Source organism: Rhodnius prolixus, unplaced genomic scaffold, assembly GCF_049639745.1.
Source record: "Rhodnius prolixus isolate KJV_2025 unplaced genomic scaffold, Rpr scaffold_1, whole genome shotgun sequence".
Taxonomy (NCBI): Eukaryota; Metazoa; Arthropoda; class Insecta; order Hemiptera; family Reduviidae; genus Rhodnius; species Rhodnius prolixus.
In genome coordinates this window covers 37,078,234-37,099,575 of record NW_027411581.1, presented here as the reverse complement: position 1 = coordinate 37,099,575, position 21,342 = coordinate 37,078,234, and the positions used below count along the sequence as shown (strand labels likewise).

The window sequence follows — 21,342 nt, the reverse complement described above, 5'->3', positions numbered from 1 at the left end:
GCAATAATTCAACTCAAATTCAGTAGAATGATAACGGTAAATTTATTTGAATTTATATTATAAACGGAATTTTAAAAAAACAATGTACATTTTTTCATCGCACTTGAAACCAGACAAGTGGTTAGGAACTAATTTATGCAACAAACGTTCTGTATTTTGGACACGAAAACGTCGCAAAAGTTGATAATGGAATTGTGGCTAAATTGGAATAAATCGATAACGATATCATGACCAGCGGAGTAGCTCCTCTTTGGGCTCCAGGGCTGAGCTTATCCAAAATATTTTTCACCACTTTTATTTATCTTTTTGTCCAAATTCCAGCCGAAAATTGCAGCTTTGATAATTTTGGTTTTTGTTTTTGTTAGTGACATTATACGAATTAACGAAGCCTGACCGTTCAGAATTATACCAAAGGCAAATGATTTTTCGCAGCCTACTGTACTTGCGTACTTCTTTAATCCAATGTGATTAATGTTATGGCGCGGATCAAGTTTAATTACACTATCATTTTGAACTGACAAACTTTATTCAATGCTATATTATCTATAGTCAGAAACTTCATCCGTCATTTTGGGCTAGCGTTTGACGGTTACTTTGCTCGTAATCCCTCTTTAACGTAAATTGTTAGGACATTTACGTTCCATTTCTATAAACGGATTTGTTCGTATTTATGTCAGGAAGTAAATATATTATATTATTTAGACTTCTCGGCTATATTAAAATATTACAATGAGTTTCTATACACCGAAATATCTCTCTTAGCATGTTCTCATGTCCTGTACTTAATGGCCAAGATGCAGATAAGCCCCAAAATTCGGAGGAGAACGCTAGGAGAATTTTTACTGATATAAAATTGGAAAATATAACCCAGTTACAGCGTCCCAAAGAAAATAACCACGTTTCGCGACTACTTTCTTTAACAGCATCAACTCATTGTACGAGGGAGTAAGTTGAACATGTAAATCCCGGATTTTATTTTTTTTAAGGATTAACTTTGTAGGCGCCAGTTCTGTTTTTATTGAGTAGACCTAGTTTTCTTTTTTGTTTTTTTTTAAATAAAAAACGGACCAGCATAAAATTCAAGAGGATTCAATAACAATTTTATTATATTTTAGAAAACATATTGACAGACTTTGTAAAAGCCCAGACACGTGCATATAAAGTAGATATAGTACCAACAAAACCTGGATTAGAAAAATAAACAAGGATCAGAAAATAAGGAAAATATCTGAGGTTAAGTAACATTATTTATTCAAAGCTTGCACCGTGTTAGAACAGCGCCATCACACTGTTCCAACATGTATGTAGCATATTTGCTACTTTTATGACTTTACAAGAAGAATAATTTGAAGGCAATGACTGCATTCTATTGCTATTTTAATAATCGAATGTTAATACTAATTTTTTCATTTTTACAGATAGATTTAGACTGAATTGATTGGTTCCCAGAAAGGTGAAAGATGTACGAGGGTCGTTTGAAAAGTCCGTGCAAAAATAAAAACTACTTAATTTTTTGGGGTAAACCTTTTTTATTTTTCAACATAGTCTCCTTTTAGGCTTATACACTTCGTCCAACGCTGCTCTAGTTTGTTGATCCCTTCCGAATAATAGGATTTGTCCAAGTCTGAAAAATAGCCATTCGTTTCTGCAATCACCTCCTCGTTCGAATAAAATCTTTTTCCCGTCAGCCATTTCTTCATATTCGGGAACAAATAGTAGTCCGAGGGAGCCAAGTCTGGAGAATAGGGGGGATGTGAAACGAGTTGGAACTCTATTTCCATTAATTTTGCGACCACAACTGCTGAGGTGTGAGCTGGTGCGTTGTCGTGATGGAAAAGGACTTTTTTGTGGGCCAATCGTGGGCGTTTTTCTTGCAGCTCGGTTTTCAAACGGTCCAATAACGATGAATAATATGCACCTGTAATAGTTTTACCCTTTTCCAGATAGTCGATGAGGATTATTCCTTGCGAATCCCAAAAGTCAGTCGCCATAATCTTTCCGGCCGAAGGATCGGTCTTCGCCTTTTTTGGCGCAGATTCCCCCTTGGTAACCCATTGTTTAGATTGTTCTTTGGTCTCAGGAGTGTAGTGATGTATCCATGTTTCATCCACAGTGACGAAACGACGCTTAAAGTCCTGCGGATTCTTCTGGAACAGCTGCAAACCGTCCTTGCAACACTTCACACGATTTCGTTTTTGGTCAAGCGTGAGCAATCGCGGCACCCATCTTGCGGATAGCTTTGTCATGTCCAAATGTTGATGCAAAATATTATGTGCCCGTTCATTCGAGATGCCCACAGCACTAGCAATCTCACGCACCTTCACTCTTCTGTCATCCATCACCATATCATGGATTTTATCAATGATTTCTGGAGTAGTAACCTCAACAGGGCGTCCAGAACGTTCAGCGTCACTTGTGCCCATATGGCCACTCCGAAAATTTTGAAACCACTTATAAACTGTTCTAATCGAAGGTGCAGAGTCACCATAATGTTTATCAAGCTTCTCTTTAGTCTCCTGAGGCGTTTTGCCTTTCATAAAGTAGTGTTTAATCAACACACGAAATTCTTTTTCGTCCATTTTTTGAAAATCACTCGACTTCCTCGATTCAAACGAATGCCAAACACAAAGAAATAGACCGATCTGGCTGAAACTTGGTGTGTGTTCTTCCAAGAGATGCTACTAACTAAACATAACCTCGATACGCGCCAGTGGTGCTATCTCTCTGACTTTGCACGGACTTTTCAAACGACCCTCGTAAATCAAGTACGAAGTCGAAGATCAAGTGGTCATTTTCATTGGTGACAACTAACATTGTGTGATTATTTAGATTAAAGAAGGTGTTTTAGGTCAATTAATATCTGAAATTTTAGCTTTATTATTCTTAACGGATTAAAGGACTTTGATGGTTCAGATTTTGATTAAAATTTACGAAATAAAATCTGGTACATATGTATGTATATACTTTTACCATAATTTCGTCGATCTTACTTCGTTACCTTACTTTAATAAGATTAAGGTGTTCTTAGTTTTAAGCTTAGAGTATACGTGTTATTTATCCAAGCAAATCAACGCCGAAAATTAAAATGGTGATAAAACGACTTTGCTATTCAGAAACAAGAATTAATACGCAACTAAGTTGAGTTAAATTTTTTTTCCCGACCATTCTCTCTCAAAATTAACATGATAGTGATACCTAGATTCACTTCTACCCTACCCGTTTTCATCCATTTTTTTTCATAAAAGAAAGACAAGAACTGGGTTCAGTAACATATAATTTTACTATGAGATCAGAAAAATGCAAAGTAAGCAAGACTTAAATTTAAACAAAAACTTTTCCTCAGTCTTAATCTAACTTCCGGATATGTTAGGTTTTTTTAAATAGATCAATGCGTCAATGCACACTGCAATGACTTACCAACAGTAGAGTAGTGAGTGAATCTCTTAACAGATACAAGCAACTTTATAGGAAGAGTCCAGGCACTTAATTAGTTGATATTAAACAAAAGCAAACAGCTTCCAATAATGAATATGGAAATTAGCTAGCCATATCGGCCGGCTACCCTAACTCATCTCCACCACTAACCGCAAACAAAAGATCATGTTTAAACTAATTTTAGAGTTTACATAACTAACTAACTACTAGTTAGGTATTCATTTTCTCGCACTTAAAGCACAATATTTCAGAGTAAAAAAAAAAAGTTACGGTGAACATTTCAAGCCAATGCTAAATATGATTTCATTTTCAAAACAAAAACAAAGAGGATAATAAAAAAAGTAATCAATCTCTATCTGCTCTAATTAACTGCATGTGTATTCACATTTAAGAAATTCCTTCTACGGTATTTGATTGTGAGATCAAAGAATGTATTTATATCAAAAATATCTTTTTATAACGTTGCCAACAAAGATAGTTCTACTACGTTTCCAATACACTTTGCTTCTATATTTAGCATTGATAATGTCTGCTTTATTTGTGCACGTGTGTGCGTGTGTTTAAGTATAGTGTCAAGCAAGAGATAAATGCAAATATGTGGACTCATGTTTGCAATTTATTTATTTACATTCCGATCGTAAGTAACGTTGATGAGTTCTAAACAAAATATTATTTTATAGTGACGCTCTCAAAGAAACAAACGTATTATTAAAGATGTTGCTGTACGACACTTCTACAGTGTGAGGATAAAGTAAAGTAAAGTAATTGTCTATGTTTTCAGGCAGGGCTTAACGTTCAACTACCATTTACTAGGTGTCGTGGACGGAGGCGACTAAGCAAACGTACTTAACAATTTCTCATTTCACCATTAAATAAAATCCAAGGCCAAGACCGGGAATCGAGCCCCGTACCACAATGCATATTAGCGTTGCAGGTCTCGTCTCTTAACCCGCTCGGCTACCGTGGCGTGTGAGAATAACTTGTACCAAATTAATCCATTAACTGCCAAATTTTTTAAAAATGTATTTTTTCGATCTAAAGAAATGTAATGGCATTAAATAAGTGATATTTATGAAATAAAGCATTACATAAAAAAATAAGGTGATTTTTTAAAAAAAAGTCTTATTTGGGGATCAAGGCAGGTAGGGGTTCAAAAGTGAATACTACCTTATTTCCTATTAAAAACATATACTTCTTAGGTCTGCGGGTTTTAACAGGTTTCAAGTCATTAATATCGCACCATTAGTTAATTGATTCTCCAAAATTTCAAATAAACTGCTCCACAAAAAAAGTGGCGCACTTTGAAAAAGCGTTTATTTTTTGTTTTATCACATTTTGGGGAAAGATTATTAGTTTTAATTATTTTCATAAACTGTCAGGGAACAATTAATCGAAACAAGGCCCAAAGTTTCTTGTAAACAGAGAAGCAATTCCTCGTTTAATCCCCTTCGATCTTTGTGTGTAAACAATAACGTGAACTTTACCTCAACAGTAAATAAATTTATTGACCTCTACAGTTGCGTTTCGACTTTTTTCAAGCTGAAAGCATTGCAAACTCTCAATTACAGCAGAGCAAGTGGTCCGTATTATTGCATTAGTTGAGGATGGACGGAGTCAGCGGTACGCAGCACGAACGTTAGGGTTGCCTGAGACCACCGTCCGTAGAGCCATTCATTGTTACCAGGAGACAGGCCTCTGCACTCGCAGACAAGATTCGGGTCGTCCAAGAGCCACAGAAGCACTTGATGACCGATTTATCAGAATTCACTCTCTGAGAAATCGTACATCAACTGCTTCTGAAACAGCTCAAACACTGCTTACTGTTCGTGGAGTTACAGTCAGTGCCGAAAATGTACAAAGAAGGCTCGCTGAAATGAATTTACGCCCTAGGAAGCAAGCCACAGGACCATTGTTTACCGTAGACCATTGGAGAGCCCGTCTAGAGTTCGCTAGGGAACACCGCAACTGGTCTGGGAACGATTGGAGAAACGTTCTCTTTTCAGACGAGTCCCATTTTGCTCTCTACGCAACTGATGGGAGGCGACGAGTTTATCGAAGGCCTGGGGAGCGCTACGCTCCGTGCAATATTTCTGGTAGACTACCATTCGGAGGTGGTTCAGTGATGGTGTGGGCTGGGATTTCTATGGGGGCTTAGACTGAGCTCCACGTCTTCAACAGGGTAATCTTGAGTGCAGATGTGTATGTGAGGGAAATTTTGCAGCAATATGTGATACCCTATGCACCATTAATTGGGGAAAATTTTATTTTTATGCAAGATAATGACCAACCACACACTGCCGCCTGTGTTGTTCAATATCTACAGGATACTGGCATTCGTATTCTGAGATGACCAGCACGCAGCCCGGATTTAAATCCAATTGAACATCTTTGGGATGAGCTGGGTAGGCGATTAAGATGGAGAAATAATCCTCCCAGGTGCTTAGAAGAGTTGCGAGGTGCTCTGGTGGAGATATGGGAGGAATTAACACAAGATTTCGTGAGAAATTTAATAAGGAGTATGCCGAGGAGATAGGATGCAGTAATGCGAGCAATACACGTCACTAAAATTCTTTTTCTCTTTTTTTAATCGAAAGAAATACTTTTTTTTCAAATTCATTTTTGGCTGAGAAGTACTTTTTTGTTAAATTAAAGGTTTTTATTTCTTTTAGATCATTTTTTATTTTATTTTAGCCCTCCCGTAGCTTTATACTTCTTATATTTGCTAACTAAAATAAAATGTAGAATAAAAAAGTTACAGAGAAAAAAAAATAACGCATTTTTAAAGTGCGCCACTTTTTTTGTGGAGCAGTGTATATACCGAACTTTAAAAAAAATTGAAGGTTCATTTTGTAAATATGAGGAACAATTTTAAAACTTTTGATTGGGTTATTAGGGCCCAATTTTGAGAAATCGTTAAAGAGTAAATTTATTTTTATTTTTAAGTATTTATTAATTTTGCGCAAGCTATCTATGCTAACGTCATCGTCTTCTCACCAGTCTTGTGACAGGAAATGATATCCGGTAAGCGAAAAAATTCCTAAAATTTTTCTAAAGCAGTGGAGCCGGAAAACGTAAAATTATGGCGAATATTTTGCTGGGAGTATGCAGCACATGACCTTTTCTGAAAATAATATTACAAAAACCTTAACATTGAGACGTTCTTAGGTGATTTTTTAAATATTTTCTTTTGCTACCTCTACATCTTTATCTGCATCCATTACTTGTTGAAATCAGATCATACATTATGCCACTCAGATTTAATTGTTTTTTGTTTAGCCTTAATCTTATTTGGTGGAATATCAACAGAATCTAGTTTCTTATAAGTAAACACTACAGAAATGAAGTTTTAATCACCCTGGTAATTTCTTTGTTTTGGAATGTTAAAATTCATTTTCTTCAATTTCTTCTGTATCATAAACAATATAGACTAATTCCGATGGCAGTTCAACAACATCTATTTGAATCATTATCTGATTCAAAGGCAACCTGTTCTAAGAAATAGAAGTAAAAGAAGTCGACAGAGTGTTTAGATCAGATTTATTTAAAATAGAATCTAAAAGACAATCTGATAATGCAGAAATTTCAAAAATTTCCCATGCAGGAAGTGTAGCAGAAAAAATGAAATGACAATCTAGAAAAGGGTAAGTTTCACGAATAAAATTTAATAATTCCTTAATTATAAATCCACAAACATTGTAAAAAAAGATTTAATAAAGGTGATAGGTCTAATGATAATGAAAGTAAGCAGGAAGAAATTAGTGAAGGCAGTGTTCACGAGAGTAAAAAAGATGAGCTTCTCATGAGGGCAACCCGTATGTAATGTCAAGCTGCCAATATTGTAAGAATTCATTATCAAACGGTTTCATTAAAAACCCAGACACAAACATGCACAACAAAATTCATCATACACAATTCTGCCTTTACTATAAGCCCTTGATGAAAAAACCGTATAAGCCCTTGTAAGAATATGTTAGAGGGATTGCTTCTTACAAGGGGATCAGTCTGGTGAGTGGAGGGACCACTGCCAAGAGCCTTCCAATCCTTTTATCATAAAACAATCAAAAAGTTCCTCTTAATATTTACACTGATCATCCTTGATGCTAGGAAAGAGATTGTCTGACACAGCAATGCAACATTTTCTCTAAACATCTCCGAAATAAAATGTCCAAGACAAAAAATCCTTACATTCTTATAAATAAATCAATAAGAAAAACCAGTGTAACGTTAATAAGAGGTGGAAAATAAAATTAATTTAACAAAAAAATAAGTGAAGATGCGAATTCATTTGACGACATATACAAATACTCAATAAGAAAGTAATACCATTAATTATTGCTAAAATAAAACCAATTCTATTTGAAAATAGTTAGCGGGTGTCTTACAAGGAAACTGATTGTTTTGTAAAGTTCGAACAGTATCTGAGTCAAAAGCTTTAATGCAGGCGAATCTAATAAAGTAATGCCTCTAACTACATGAGAGAAAGAAGGAAAAATAAATTATTCTTAGTGCCTTTAGCAGAAGACCTTTTCCGAAGTATTTCATTAACATCCCATGAAGATGTATACATTTACAAAAAAACATTACATCTAAACTGCACACACACAAGTCTTCTTTTAGGGTAATGTGTTTTACTGGAGCCAATACATTGAATTAAATAAAAGAGATTATAAGTGAAACATACGTCAATGTCAACATATTCAATGGAAAGCAATGTATCACTCGATCAATTAAAAAGAAAATAGATCTGTATTTAAACACTGTTTTTCATTACTCACTGCTTTCAGTAGAATCAATACATTACTGACATCTAGTGGCACAAGTTATAACTAGTAACCCGTCACAACTAAATATTCTATCTCTTAATTCTGGATCCTATGGTTAAATTGAAATACTTCTTTCAAGGTATTCTACATTTTAAAATTATTATTATTATTATTTTATTTTATTTTTTTTGCGCATCAACAGCTGAGGTTATTAGCGCCTCTAATATCTGTTCTTCTCGAACATAAAATTATTATTATTATAGCATTGAACTCAGCCATATCCACTCTTAGCTAGTTATAAGATATTTGAGGAATAATCTAAGACGACACCTCTGTACAATAAAAATTATACTTGAATTTAGCACTCAGAATTCATTAAACTATAGTAAAGAAATATTAGTAAAAATCATTCTCTTTATGCCGACTGAAAGAGAATAAATTAATAATTGAAAATAAGATACTGTAACATTTCTTTTACATTTTAAATAATTACGTTTAAAAGCTTATTATTATTAATTTATTTACACCAAAATACATTGAAAGAATTGCTTAGATTTTTTAAAATAACTGTATTAACTAAAGGGTAATGTACATATTTTCGAATAAATATACAAATGAATTAATATATACAAATGTTATTATTTTTAAGCAATTTAATTAAAAGTGTAGACAATAAATTTGACTGTGAAACTTTAGATGTAATGTTGGAACTTCATGATCAGAAAATTTGTTGGTTTTTAGAATATCTATTGTTGATCGAAAGTATCAAATGGATGATTCCTAAGACTGATCGATATTTTTAAAGGGAACCAATCCAGATCAATGGCAAGTAATGAACATTTTAGGTACCTAAGTAGTTAAAAAATCACTTGCATACGAACGACCAACTGCACTGAAATCTTTGGTTCTTTCAGAGGTTTTAATTACGCAGAAAACAAGATTTCTCCGAATGGAAGTTGGACTTGATCCATAGTTGGAAAAGATCCATTTATAAGGTCAACTAAAACCAGAATGTATGCTGAATGGTTCTTTCTTTAATTTGGACACATAACTTCTAAAATAAATAGAAAATAAACAAAATAATATTTTAAAGAGGTCTGCACGCCACTCTGAATTTTTATGTATATACGAGCTTAATGCCACCAAACTTTTTGTTTCAACATTAGGAACAAAACTTTGTGCCTGAATAAATAAAAATCGAACTTACAGTGAGTGAGTCATCAAGTGTATCATGTAGTCTTGCCGATCTGTCAATTAGTGCGTTCCATTTCTCCGATAGTTTGTTTACTTCTCTTCTAATACATCTGGTCAGTTCTCTGGCTTGCTGTTCAGCTGTTCTATATCCTCTGGAATCATCGCCTCCAGCGCCAACTGTAATATAGGCCATTCAAAGAATTTTTATTTTTATTTAAATGCATTCTTGGTAACATAATTGTAATAAAAAGGGGTGTAATTTTACAAACAAGCTGGAATTTGAGCTTTACAAGGCAGCAGGAACAGTTTAGTGGAGCAACGACCAGCAATGCTAGCACAGACCACTAAACGGTGGTACAGTGGTTTGATTGTCTAATAGTGTCTATTATGTACATGGGGACATGCGGTCGGGCAATCTGGTCGTTGGAAACTGCCGTCCTGATAGATACCATTTGAATGCACTCCCTGTCTGCTCCCAGCGATAATATACAAGTGATCTGACTGAAATGGGGGCCTACAAAATAAAATGAATCTTGAACATTCAGTACAAACTTTGGGATAAACCAATACGTTGTTTTTTATTTGTTTGCTTTCCTTTTATCGATATTCTGCTTACAAAATGAAATAACGTTTGGAGTAAGCTAGATTTGGATAATGTCTGTACATAATTCATGATATGTTTATCAGCTTTTATTTAGTTGTTAAATTTAGGCGCACCAAGAGAGAGATGAGTTCTTAAAAGGCCTAGAGCCTTAAGAATATATAGCTGATACCCAAATAGCGTTCTCTCGACATAGAAAACACCTTCAGTAGGCTCTAGAGCAGTGGTTCCCAACCTTTTTATCACCAGGGACCATTTTAATAATTTTGTTGTTAGCAGGGACCACAGGTTCAATATCACAATAAACTACTTTTAGATTTTAAAAATAAACTTCAATTAACATCGTGATTTTGTTTTCAGTTATATTACAGTGCTTTTTGAGCTTGCATTTTCTTAACAAGATGAGTAATCCTTGAATTGATGAGATTGCTCAAAGCGGCACGCACATCATCATTTGCTTTTAGTCGACTCCTGGACTTGTTTTTAGGCGCTCTAAGCTCGCTCGAAGTCCCACTCACCGCGCCGTCGTCGCACACGCGGCCGCATGTCAAATAAATATATATTATTATTTTAAAAATGTTAAGTGTTTCGCGGACCATATCTTCTTGCGGACCACAGGTTGGGAACCACTCCTCTAAGCGCAGGAAAATTAAATATTTTTTTTAATATTATTATTACACGCCCCTACAATTCTACCTGTGGCCCGGGCATGTAGCAAAACAAAATCTACTAAAACTTCTGTCTATGTGCGCTAAGATTTCTAAAAGAGTGTTCTGTATTTGTTTTGAAGATTGCAGCATTCATGTTGTATATACATTGGTTACTGAATACTATGTATGAATGTAAGAATGATTAGATACATTTTCATGATTTATCAGAAACACATATCATGAAACAATGTGGGATTTTAAAAAAAATGAGTTGAAGAATGATTTCTCAAAATGTTCCACCAGAAAAACTCTGCAAAACAATTCTTATCAACCAAGAAGAATTATTCTCTTTCTCAAACTAAAATATGTTAAGAAGCTTCGTAAAATGTATTCATCATACTATATCTACGTTCGCTCAACGTTATCTCCTCTTCAACGAACAACAAAAAGTAACTTTGGGTATAAAAGTAAAATGTAAAGTGATTGATTGGTGGATTTAGTGAAAATTTTACGAATGATGCCTTATAACGAGGAAACTCTGTTTTTGGTGAACAATATCCTGAATTAGTGAATAGAGCTAAACTGTGCGATAAGGGAGCAATCCTAGATCACACACATCTCAAGTGAGATTTAGAAAATAAATGAGCAGTCATTTGAACTTCTCCTCACATTGCGTTTCACCCAGACTTTGTAACCTCTGACTACCATCACTTCTGCGCCAGGCTTACGTTTTACAAAGTTAACTTTTTTTTTTTTTTTTTTTTTGTAGCAGTAGAGGAATTGGAGATGAGAGTATAAAGAATTTTACGTTCCAAAAAAAATATTGTTATCTTCTAAACCAGTGATGGGCAAAGTACGGCCCGCGGGCCAACTCCGGCCCGCGAAAGTATTTAATCCGGCCCGCCGAGGGTCCATCGACATGGATAGTATATGGCCCGCTATAATTACGTTTTGACGGTCGAGAAGTATAAAGTAGATTCTACTTAGTAGAATAATAGATGCATAACCTAAAGGTGAAGCTAAACTAGCCGCGTAGTTACACAAGTGTGTAATGCTGTAATGTTTTTATAATATTATGATTAAAAGCTTTAACACAAAATGCATTTTTTCTATAATACTGGCCCTCCTCTAGAATTTCTTAAACTTTGTGGCCCCCCCATTAAAAAAGTTTGCTCACCACTGTTCTAAACAAAGGGTGCAGATATTCTTTAAAAATAATGCCCTTTTACTCCAAGACATTATGCTAATCTGGTAGACAGTTTTAAAAAAGTAATGGTCAATCGCACGTATTTTATCAGAAAGGATAAGATTTACAGATAAACGAGGATTTGCCCTATATTTTAAAGAAAATTTTGGAGTTTTTTCTTCTATAGAAAAATAGACAAAAAATTGTCAAAGTTGAGAGTTTTTCAACGTTACGCATTTTTCGTGCACATTTTGACGATCAACCCTTATACAACTGTCCTACCGGACAGTTTTAATATATATTTAAGAGGGGACCTATCATAAATGGGACTAACTCCTCTTCCACCGCATGTACAACTTTGAGAACCCCCAAAAGACTTATCTACCAGAAATTTCAAATCGAATGACACCTTATTCATGAAAATCGGTTCGCGCGTTTAGGCGCTACGTTGTTTACAAAAAAAGGTAACAAGAACAATTTTTAAAATACCGTTTTCGCTCATTTTTGGTAACTTTTTTCTCGAAATTTATTTAATCTAGCTGTTGAAAAAAATTATAGTTATAAAAGAGCATTTGCCCTATATTTTAAAGAAAATTTGGGAATTTTATCTTATACAGAAATAGAGAAAAAATTGTTAATGTTGGGTGATTTTTGGTGCATTTTTTTGGGCGATCAGCACTTATTCTAGACAGTTTTAATTATGAAAAGGCTGCGTTCACATATACCGTTTTCTATTTTTTTTTCGGACTAGGGGACGTCATGTTGGATATTTGTAGTGAAAACTGAATTTTAGAAAACTTGTAACGAGCACTGTACTTCTTTTTATCGAGTAAGAAAACGTAAAAATATGTTGAGAATGACTAAACTCTCCACCAACCACGTTTATGCGGCCGTTCAGGACGTGTTTACCACTTGCTAGAAAAATACGCCAAGTAGTAGTGGAAATTTATGGAAAGAAGACGATGTTATAAAACAAAAAATGCAGAATAAAAAATAGGATCATATAGTATAAACCGAAAACTGTTAATAGTGTGTAAAGATAGCAGCTGTTGAGCGCATTAACTGCACTATACGTTAAAAGGGGAGTGCAATATCACAAATCAAGACATCTGTGTGTAAATAAATGGAAAAGTGGAACTCTCGCAGTGAAAAATCTCCTTCAAAAATAATAAAATATAAAGTTCAATTACACTATAACACGCTCTTCTAATAAAATAGTGCTGCAGCTCTATTGTGGGCCATCATTACCCTTTTGTGGCCACCAGCTTACCTGAAAGGCACCCATTAAACTAGGTATCGAATGAAACTAATAATCTGCAATTAGAAGATGCGTATAACAATATTTATCTTTTTAATTTAACTTGTTCTTATAAACAAAACAATATATTATAGAGTTAAGAATTATTCACTGAAGGCGACTAACCTAATACATATTGACTGAAAAAGGTAAATTGTGATATACACGAGTGGTGCTAGAATATTCAACGAAATTACAGTCGAATATTCTCTGCCCATTTTATTCATTGCAACCAATTTGTTTTCTCATTGTACCATGTGCCTAGAAAATTTATTGAAATATTGATTGGGGTAAGCAGTAGTTGGTGCCGAACTTCAAATTGTAACCTTTGTTTGTTTACATAATACGAGATAGATAATACAATATAAGAATAAAATTTAGTGAATAACAAAAGAATATTTTCGAATAAAGTAAGAACATTCAAATTAAAAGAGTTATTAGAATAAATAAATACATTTTTAAACATTGTAAATTTTCGATTAAAAAACTGAGTAAAGCTTCGGGAATAAGTTTTGCAAAGATTCAGTCCGTTCTGGAGCAATTTATGCACAGTTCTTTGTAATGAAAACTAATTTAAGTTTCTCTGAGAAATTTCCACGAAGTTGTGCCAGATTTTCCTTGTTAATTGAATCAACAAAAGGAGGGCCCAGAAAATGAGTCTCAAATCGAGATTCTCAATCATTTGAATATACCACTATCATCGTATACTTTGATTCTGTGTAAGGTTGTGATAATAATGAATGAAATTAGACAACTTCTCTTTGAATGAGGAATGCATACGGTAAATTATTGGCAATGTCTATATGTACATGACTAGTTTCGCTTGCAATAGATGCCTACTTCGATTTCTGCTAGATGCTAGAAATGATAGTTCTCTTTATAAACGTTTCTCGCTTGGTGTGCCTAATTTTTTCAGATGAATGGTGGCTGGATGAAGAGGTGTTTACGGGGGATGCCAACTCCTACAATGAAAAGAGGGATTCAAAGACCAGGCTGGAACTTAGATACCCATCGGGGTGATGATCCGATGGAGGTCTACACAATGGAGACTATGTGAACCGAGTCGTTAGAGGGATTTGATCCAATGCAGGCAACTATAATAGAGAAGCCTAACATATGTTATCACTCAAATTCTATGAATCTGGAAACGTGTGAAATAACAGGTACTCTTACTGTGTCTATAGAGTGGAATTCGAAGGAGTTTAAGTCAGTTCTCTTCTACGTTTGGCAGACGGGTTTTTGGAGAGATGTACGAGTGATTTTCAAAAAATGGACGAAAAAGAATTTCGTGTGTTGATTAAACACTACTTTATGAAAGGCAAAACGCCTCAGGAGACTTAAGAGAAGCTTGATAAACATTATGGTGACTCTGCACCTTCGATTAGAACAGTTTATAAGTGGTTTCAAAATTTTCGGAGTGGCCATATGGGCACAAGTGACGCTGAACGTTCTGGACGCCCTGTTGAGGTTACTACTCCAGAAATCATTGATAAAATCCATGATATGGTGATGGATGACAGAAGAGTGAAGGTGCGTGAGATTGCTAGTGCTGTGGGCATCTCGAATGAACGGGTACATAATATTTTGCATCAACATTTGGACATGACAAAGCTATCCGCAAGATGGGTGCCGCGATTGCTCACGCTTGACCAAAAACGAAATCGTGTGAAGTGTTGCAAGGACGGCTTGCAGCTGTTCCAGAAGAATCCGCAGGACTTTAAGCGTCGTTTCGTCACTGTGGATGAAACATGGATACATCACTACACTCCTGAGACCAAAGACCAATCTAAACAATGGGTTACCAAGGGGGAATCTGCGCCAAAAAAGGCGAAGACCGTTCCTTCGGCCGGAAAGATTATGGCGACTGTCTTTTGGGATTCGCAAGGAATAATCCTCATCGACTCTCTGGAAAAGGGTAAAACTATTACAGGTGCATATTATTCATCGTTTGAAAACCGAGCTGCAAGAAAAACGCCCACGATTGGCCCACAAAAAAGTCCTTTTTCATCACGACAACGCACCAGCTCACACCTCAGCAGTTGTGGTCGCAAAATTAATGGAAATAGGGTTCCAACTCGTTTCACATCCCCCCTATTCTCCAGACTTGGCTCCCTCGGACTACTATTTGTTCCCCAATATGAAGAAATGGCTGGCGGGAAAAAGATTTTATTCAAACGAGGAGGTGATTGCAGAAACGAATGGCTATTTTTCAGACTTGGACAAATCCTATTATTCGGAAAGGATCAACAAACTAGAGCAGCGTTGGACGAAGTGTATAAGCCTGAAAGGAGACTATGTTGAAAAATAAAAAAGGTTTACCCCAAAAAATTAAGTAGTTTTTATTTTTGCACGGACTTTTCAAACGTCACTCGTAGCTTTCTTTCTTTGAGGAATTTGGTACTATATTTCGTTTAGGACTAATAATAATCCCTGGAAATCCATTTCAAGTGCTTCAAATGGAAACCATGATTAATTTGTTCCATCAAGTTGAAATTACAAGCTCATTCGATTATATGAACTCCTAATTTATCCAATGAGGTTAAAGCAAATCATGTTGTCAACAACCACAAAATAGTTATAGTTAAATGAATAAACTTATTTATTTACAAATAGGTAAACCGCCAAAGGTCGAAGATCGGCTGTAATATAAACTAAATTTCTTATTATTATTCTAGAACATGTGAAAATAAACACCAGGAGGTGTGTTCTCATAAATTTCCAACGCACCTTTAAGGAAATATAGGGTTACAGTTGGGCAAATGTATTCCAAGTCCGAGAGAACTGCCTAACATGCCCAATACTACTGTACTAAAATACTGAGTGCAGAACTCAGTACTTATACTGCTTCTCAGTACTGTAACACAACTTTTTAGCCATAAACAGTTTCCTATATTATTTTTTTACAATTTTTATTTTATTTAATATTTTCGCTATTGCTTAGTTGTGTAATAATTTAAATCATTTTTTTTTACTCCACTTTTTGACTAAGAAAAAATCGGTACTGAAAACTCATTTTGTTTATAAGTTTCATTAGCGTAGCTCGTGAGTGGGACCATAAAAGCAGCGCGATTTATGGTCATGCACATATTTATTTGAGTCTTGGCAATCAAGGTTATATTTTCTAATAATTTAAACACATCTTAATCTTAAGGTCTATGATCATGAGAAATATGCGAATCAAAGTAAGATATATTGGATTTTGATTAAAGATTACAGGGTGCCTTTATTTCGACTTACAACAAACAATTTGGAGAAGCAAACAAGTAAAATAAAAGCCTGATATCCTGCATGATATGAGACTAAGTCAATGGTAAAGTATCAGGTATTTAAGCAAGACCCTTAACTGCCGAGATAGACACCGATTAAGGAAATCTTTCTATTTTCAATTAGAAATACTCCTAGCTTCAACAGCTGTGTTTTTTTTTATTGGAAAAAATAGCTAATATAAGGGAAGAACTACAAGAGTTTTCTAAGATAGCTCTTGATTGAAATACATGAGGGGAATACAGTTATTGAAACCAACACTTGAGGCTGATGAATTTAATATCGTCTAGGTGGATAAAAGGTGGAGTCACCATTCGCCATGTGCTCAATCTAAAAGATTTGTTGGTTAAGTCAATATAAACAATTCGTTTAAAAGATCAAGTGAAGTACAGCAGGGTTGAACATCAGGTTGAACACTACCTTTGCAAACCACATGCAAACTAAAAGTGCTAGGCAAGCACAGGGTCAGCAATGTTTATGAAAGAAGTAAGAGAAACGGTCATCCAATATTTGAGAGATTGCTTGCGATTTGCGCCAAGAATGCAGAAAATATTCGGGAATCGATGTTATATAAAGATACGAATTTAAGGATTTGTGCTTTATCAATTTGTAAAGATATTTTGTAGATTCCGGTAGGTTTTGAGAAAATAAACTGATATCTTTTCTTAGGTATTTCATTTTCTCCAAGTCTTCTGAAAAATGCAATCTGAATGAAGAAGATATATAATAGCTAAAGGACAGAAAAGCTTAAACTGGTACACCTTTCTTAAAACAATGAAATATTTCTAGGGAGAATAACAACGACACAACTGTGGATGTCGAGTTACCCAGAAAGGAATAATTATAACAATGGAGTAGGTGACAAAGTGACAACTTTATGTACTGTTACAGAGATGAATCTGTTTAGCCGCGGTGTGCTCAGTAATTTTCTGTTTGTATTTAGATTGAAATTTATGAGCTGTCTCTGTGATTTTAAATGAAGGAAGTTACTCCTCACTTTCAGAGGAGGAAGTGAAATTTTTTAGCAAAATTCATGATGCAAGAATGCCAAGTAGGAACGCTAAGTTTAGTATTACGAGTTACTACATTGAGATAATGGATTATTTATTATACTGCTATTAGAAATCAAAACGGCAAGGTCTACTTCCCTAATTTCTCAAGGTATTCCATTCTCCGACCTACTATTGACCATGTTGACTAATTTAGCAGAAACAAGGACCTTTAAGCAAGGTGCTCAAATTGATTAAAGGAAATTATAAGAAGAAAAATTTATAACCATTCCGAAGGAAGAGGTATGGGGAGTAAAAAAGAAAAGCACATTGTTTGAACTAAATAGAACCTGCGACTTCATAAGTCCATGAAAACGAGGAAGATAGCATTGTTAGGACACGTAGTAAAGAAAGAGTACCCCTGGAAATTCGCTTCGCCACAGCGAACAAGACGCTTCTCCAGGATGTAAAAAAAAGGCTGAAATAAAGAAGAAAAACCTAGAGTAGATAGAAAAGGCAGAACATTGTGGAGAAGGCCATGGCCCATTCCGGGTTGAGTGATAATCTAGGAAACGATATAATATTGGCGCTAACACGACTCTAATCTGCACAATATCAAAATAGGATATAGTACAATAGTATTATAACCATGATTGGCTTCAATGATGCAGAAACGTTTTACTTCATTTACTTTGTAGTGAATTACTTTTTTTACATTAAAATATGTGCGTCTCTGTAATTTAAAAGAAGGTAGTTATTACACACGAAGGATCATATTTGCAATAACTTGATTGGGCATATTATGTTAAGAGCTTCAGCATAGTGTGCCCAAATTATTGCTACAATTTATCTTCGAAAGAATCAGAACTTAATTTTACTTTGGCTGAGAGTATATATGCTTTGAGAAACTTATGGTTTTTTAGAAATGTAAGCATTCATTTTTCAAAGAAAATAAAATAGCGGAAGCAGGAAACTTTTCTTCTTACTTTAGAAATTGCTCTAAATCCAGAAAGACATAAGTAATTCGTTCCTGTCTCAAATCTTCTAGGAAAGCAAAAATGAACTTTTGTTGACATTTCAGTAAAAAAAAATAAACGCATTAGGGATGGGTAAAAAAATTTTTCGTTTAGTTATGAACTTAACATATTTTTCGTTAAGAACTTGATGTTAATCGCAGATTAATTATCGGTGTCCGTAGGAAACGTTTAGTTGACAGTAAAATGTTTTGTTTCTTGCTAAGCAATGTGAGAAAGCTAAAACTTCTAAAGCTTATGCTTATTTTTATTGGTAGTTTGAATGTGTATTACAGAGCCTACTGCAAATTATTATTATAATTTTTTTTTTCGTGATCAGTTTTATATAAAAGCAACACATGTAATGAGAAAGTGGAGGAGGTATCTTTAATATTAGTTTGAGGTGTCTCTTGAAGGAAGATGATCGCGACGTTTCAACCTCCTAGGAGAATTACTTGTGAAGGTAAGAGAGGAGAGTATGTAAATGAGCTGTTAAGGAGGGTTGGATGTGGAGTCAAGGAATGTTTTATGACTTTTAATTAGTTGTTATAGAAATGGAATGCCAAGATCTGTTTGGAGGCTTTAGTTTGAACTTGAACTTCTGGAAATGGACCCCCAAACATCGCCTCCGTATGAACAACAGTTTTGTTAACAGAGTGATAGAGAAGTTTTTTGTTTTTCAGCATAAATTTCGAGCGTTTATCAATTAGCCAATCTAGAAAATTTTTTGTAATGTCTGTTATGTTCCAGTCTTTTAATACTTGTGTTTGGACTCCAAGTGAGTTATTTGTTGATAGTCGCTGCAATAGTCCAAAGGAAGATGTTTGCAGTGAGTTACGTGACGGAGTTGAAGGTAATATTTTTACCTTTAGAAGGATTGACTTTTATTGTCCTCTCCAGTCGAGCAGAATGTGATTTTGATGAACCCGGGTGTTGAGTAAAGTCAGTGTTTGGAGCAATAATGCAGGTTTTTTTTCCCCCCCCAGAGTAAAAGTGGAAAACTGCTACCGTTATGAGTGTCTATAGTTTAAAAGATTTAGAGGAGAGAAGCAAGGACACGACCCTGGGGTGTGGCTGCAAATACTGAGGGATCCTAAAGCGGACCAAGAAGAAGGGGTTAAAGGTAAAGAATAAAATAATGTGATTTGATGATCAAATAGAAAGAAGGTTGTTAGTAAGAAAATTAGACTATTTTTGCTAGTTAGAATATAAATGTTATTTATTAAAATGAGTTTTACTTTCACTGTCGCTGGTATCTGATAGAGGCGGTTCGTTGGCTATGTACTGCCTTCCAGATAGCAGGTTACTCTCTACCACCGGCCTTTTGTCTTCTAGCTGTCTTCTGAACGCTCTATGGTCATCCTGTAGATAAAATAGATCGAAATAGCCAAATATTAAATACTTTTAAAAATATTAAACGAAACAATATCAAAGTTATAAAAATCTGTTTAAATAGAGGACAGTGAGAGAGAACTAAAACAGAACAATATATATTCATAGAAGAAGGAATAAGTGAAGGAAGGTTTTACTTATTAAACTTTGTGGGGAATATATTTTAATAAACTTCAAGTTACCTGAACTTTAAAGGTAAGCTTAAGGTACCCAGTAAGGGGCCATAATGAATGTAAACTTATTACCTTTAAACAAGGATTATGACTTATAAAGAAGCCTTTGTTCATATTATGAATAACTTCCTTAACTTACTCTTTGTTATTTAATAACATTATTTTTATAAATCAATGAGGCTGGAATTGCACTATAATGCAGTTTTTATAACAGAAATCTTTCTTCTGAAATCCAATTTTTTTTCTAGAGCTACATATTGTTTTCTTACAGCCTCCATTCTAATGCTAATCGGCCTATTACGAATGTATTTTGATTCCTCAAAAAATGGCAGCCAAGTCGTTAGATATCGATACTGACCAAGTCAATACCTATGATTAAGTTATTCACAATATTCTTATTGACAAACTTGAAGCTTAAATATCCACTTAAATATTCAGAGCTTCAGATTTACTAAATAGATAGGATCTCAGTTTTACTGGTTAATTCCCTAAAATATTGACAAATGCTGCGGAATACTTAATTAAAAAAAGCATCAAGTACTTTCTTCAGTTATAAATTAGGTTGCATTGACTTAAAAAGTCATCTCTACCAACGACTTTGGTATCATATTCCATTTGATGCTTGATTTTGTTGAATGAAAACAAAATTAAAGCGAAAGTCTAGAAGATTAGATTATTTTTCGCACTACTCGCGTCTTTTTGAACTTTACTCGGAATATACTTCTGTCATCAAATGCATACAGATACTCCAGAATCTATACAGCGACCAATTCAAAGGCCTTTCCGGCTCAAAATTGATTCCATCGACCCTAAAGTCATCATGAAATATCCCCTCACTTTTGAGGTCGAAGGAAATATTTTTAGCTCAAGTTTTTCATCAGGTTCCTCAACTCTCTTATTGATTGAGTCATCAAATTCTTTCCTTTATCTTCTTCTGTGTTACTTCCTTCTTATAACGTTAGAAATATCCTTCTTTTTCAAGATCCAATCATATTCTGTATTAACCTGACTACAGAATAATAGGAAAGGATAACCATCTGGATCTCTGCCTTTTCTGTTTCAGTTTAGTTGAAAGAATACTTAGTCTATCTGTAAGCACTTAAGGATATATTTTTTAAACTTCTTTTAATTGATTGAATTTTACTCTTTCATTATTATACTGTATCAGAGTAAAATATTTTTTAATTATTATTATGCCTACATTTTTTTGCGAATTTTAATTTATCTCAAGAATTTGCAGTTATGTACTGATTAAACTTATTGTCCTTAAATTTGTATAAGAAAAGTGAATTGAAACGTATGAAATGAACCCAATCAACAAAGAAGATAAACCTAATTGATTTTAAATGAACTGCTATACAGTATTAATAAATAAAAAAAACAAA

The 21,342-nt window shown here is 34.5% G+C and overlaps 1 protein-coding gene across 10 annotated transcripts in view; it reads right to left on the bottom strand.

Annotated features, from left to right (window-relative positions):
- LOC141448166 (dystrophin, isoforms A/C/F/G/H-like) overlaps positions 1-21,342 on the bottom strand; it is an 898,384-nt gene that overhangs the window by 47,081 nt on the left and 829,961 nt on the right. For all 10 annotated transcript variants that reach the window (XM_074116317.1, XM_074116303.1, XM_074116369.1 and 7 more), the window contains 2 exons: positions 19,631-19,754; positions 9,406-9,569 (listed from right to left, as the gene is read on the bottom strand). In XM_074116317.1, coding sequence (XP_073972418.1) covers positions 9,406-9,569; positions 19,631-19,754 — 288 coding nt within the window. The remainder of the gene's footprint in view (positions 1-9,405; positions 9,570-19,630; positions 19,755-21,342) is intronic.